The sequence below is a fragment of the Lipotes vexillifer genome, unplaced genomic scaffold, assembly GCF_000442215.2.
Source record: "Lipotes vexillifer unplaced genomic scaffold, Lipotes_vexillifer_v1.1 scaffold278, whole genome shotgun sequence".
NCBI lineage: Eukaryota > Metazoa > Chordata > Mammalia > Artiodactyla > Lipotidae > Lipotes > Lipotes vexillifer.
In genome coordinates this window covers 50417-53772 of record NW_006769677.1, presented here as the reverse complement: position 1 = coordinate 53772, position 3356 = coordinate 50417, and the positions used below count along the sequence as shown (strand labels likewise).

Here is a 3356-nt window from a genome sequence, read left to right as displayed (position 1 = left end):
AGTACAACCAGCCCCGACAGCCAGCACCTGCTGAAAGTATGTATTCATTCTGTATTTGGAGTCTGAGAAGGCTTGTAACAAATGAAAAACCTAAACCAAAAAAGAGAAAAAGCAATATCCTGCTGTGAAAATATATTTTTCCTAAATGTCCAGTTCCTCCCTTTTAGGTTTCCTTAAAACATTCCCCTCAACGAAAACAGACACCTGCAAAATGTGGCTCTGGTCTCTTTGCAGAAAAATCATGTTGGTCTTGGAGGACGCAGCAGGTGGCGAAAAACCAACGTCTTTCATCTGTACCTGAACTCTGGGTTCCTCGCACAAGTCCAAAAAATGAAGATTACTCTGTGACCAGTCATTAGACGCCGAGGGCTTATTAGTTACAAACAACCTATAAATTGATTTTAGCAAAGAAATGCAAACATCTTTCTCTATCTTAGCAGTCTCATATGGGAAAAAAAAGTACTTTTTAAAGTCAAAATCTTAGTACACAGGAAAAATCAAATGTCTGTGGGTCTAACCTGGTTTGGGGTTTATCACAACATGCTTGGCTGAAGAAGCAGGCCGCAATGATGCTTGCCTTCGCAAACAGTGGACAGTGATGTCTGTAAACTATTTAGGTTTTTAGATCTTCCCTGAGATGTCAGGAGCGGAGGGAGCACTGCGGACACACCCCACTTTCTTATTCTTGCATGACATTATATATCAGAATTAAGCAGAGAAAGACAAATCCTGTTGTATCTCTCTAGCTGCCTATATTTAGAAGAAGGCCTCAATTCCAGCAAGCACGTGCCATAGGCCGTGTGTGTGTGTGTGTGTGTGTGTGTGTGTGTGCGCGTGTGTGCACTGGCACGTGCACGTAAGTGTATCTTGGGTTCACTCAGTGATGACATCAACAAGGTCTTTGTGAGAAGTACAAACCTGCAGCAGAGAACAAAAGTGGACAAGGGCGTAAATGGGATCCACTGACCTTAGCCAGTGTCAAGGGAAAAGACATGTCAGAGAAATCCTTCAGTGCCCTTATCAAGGGGAGGAGGAGGGTGGAGCAAAGCAAGCACAGATAAACACATCAAGAACTTGGAAAGTCTATTTTAATAATCAGTTTGTTTACTTTCCCTATTGTATCCTTTACCAGAGCTGCACATGATTCTTCTTAAGCAACAAGATTCAACTTTTTCTTCTCTCTTTCCTGTCAGTGAAGGACTTGAGAGTTAAATACAGAAGGAAGCAATGAGGAAAACCAAGAGGCCAAGATAAGAGATCCAGAGTCATCAGACTCTAAATGGGTATGAGCTGGCAGGTTTTCCCGGGTCAGAGACCTGCTATATGCTGAGCACCTATGGTTTAGAGAGTCAAAGGAAATTTTGATTACTTTATTTTATGTAACTGCTATTAAAATTTTTTTTTCTTCCTAAATAGAAGTAATTGTACAGGAGAAGGCACAAAAGTCCCCATGTGGAGACTGCAAATGCTTTCTCTAATAATTGATCTGTTATTTCAGAAGCAACCGATCAACCATCACTATTTCACCGCAATCCCCACAGGGACTCACACCGCCCGTCGTGAAGTCTGGAGCAATGGGTCTGGCCGGGGCTTCTGTTCTTACGTGATGACTGCCAGAGTGAAAAGACTACCTCCCTCTGCCCGAATCCCCAGCATCCTGAAAGAGCTGGCAAAGCCACTGGGCCTAGCTTTACTTCTCTCCACAGCTGCACAAAACCAACCACCGGGGCTTTTCATGGTGTCACAGGATTGTAATTAATCAGCAGACACCAGCAAAATACATGGCTTTGGAATTTACTTGTAAAGAAAGCCGTGAGATTTTCAAACGCCTCTCATTTAGAAGCAATCACTTCAAAAATAACTCCTGATGGATGTTTAAACTTAGTCCTATATTTGCTCACCTTACTTGGCAAAAACAAGGCTGTTTTTGAAACGCTTGGTAGCTCTGGTTTATGAAAATCGGCCTACAAGTCCATCAATTCTGTCACCTTGGGCACAAACCAGACAACAATTGTGATCCTGGTTATTCACCAGGAACGGAGAGCGATCTATTTACATGGAACAAATGGAGGGGGAGGTACGCTTAGAAGGACCTTGGTGGAAATAAGCACGTAGGAGAGACAGAGCAATACAAGTGAAAGACAGGGTCAGAGAAGACAAGCAAAACAGGGGGCAGGGGAGGAGAAGGAGCAGAGAAGCCAGAGGGAGGGGAGAGGAGAAAAAAGGCTTATGAGCAAATGTATGAAACAGGTTACTATGTTTTTTGTTTTTTGGTTTTTTTATAAATTTATTTTATTTATTTTATTTTTGGCTGCACTGGGTCTTCGTTGCTGCGAGTGGGCTTTCTCTAGTTGTGGCGAGCGGGGGCCACCTTTCGCCGCAGTGCACAGGCTTCTCACTGCGGTGGCTTCTCTTGTTGTAGAGCACGGTCTCTAGGCACACGGGCTCAGTAGTTGTGGCTCGTGGCCTCTAGAGCGCAGGCTCAGTAGTTGTAGCTCACGGGCCCAGTTGCTCCGCGGCATGTGGGATCCTCCCGAACCAGGGCTCAAACCCGTGTCCCCTGCATTGGCAGGCGGATTCTTAACCACTGTGCCACCAGGGAAGCCCCAGGTTACTATGTTTGAGATAACTTTTTCCTTCAAGAAAATTAATGAAAATATTTGAAAATATGATTACCCTCATATGGCATTAAGAGTGCTGGGTTTGGGACTTCCCTGGCAGTCCAGTGGATGAGACTCTGTGCTTCCACTGCAGGGGGCACAGGTTCAATCCCTGGTCGGGGAACTAAGATTCCACAAGTCCCGCGGGGTGGGGAAAAAAAAAAAAAAGAGTGCTGGGTTTAATTCTCTCAAGAAAAATGAGGCCATCCTTTGCATTCAGTCCAGAAGTGAGGCCAGGCCCCTGGAACTCTGGTCCAAGGTCAGATCCGGGAGCTCCAGGCAGCTCCCAGGAAGGATCATTTGTCCATCAGCTCTGAAAGGACAGCAGCGGTGAGGCAGCTTATCCTCCTCGCCACCTTTCCTAAAGTTCTGGTCCAGAAGAACTTCTGGGCAAAGAGCGTGGTCAAGCCCAGGCCTGGGATAATTTGGAAACAGCCTATAATACAGGACTGTACCAAACCAAACACAGAGAAACTGAAGCTGCCAGACCTGAGGATGATGACTAACTGAGAACAGGAGAACTCTGAGAAGTTTAGTGTCACTTTAGGTGTCTCAAATTTGCAACAGGGGGCTTCCCTGGTGGCGCAGTGGTTGAGAGTCCGCCTGCCGATGCAGGGGGCACGGGCTCGTGCCCCGGTCCGGGAAGATCCCACATGCCCCAGAGCGGCTGGGGCCGTGAGCCCGGGCCGATGGGCC

General features: G+C 46.3%; 1 protein-coding gene across 1 annotated transcript in view; it reads right to left on the bottom strand.

The window, feature by feature from the left end:
- Positions 1–3356, bottom strand: part of THADA (THADA armadillo repeat containing) — a gene marked incomplete at its 5' end in the record, with an annotated part of 148938 nt that overhangs the window by 98572 nt on the left and 47010 nt on the right. Inside the window, one exon of the mRNA XM_007445791.1 lies at positions 6–90. Coding sequence (XP_007445853.1) covers positions 6–90 — 85 coding nt within the window. The remainder of the gene's footprint in view (positions 1–5; positions 91–3356) is intronic.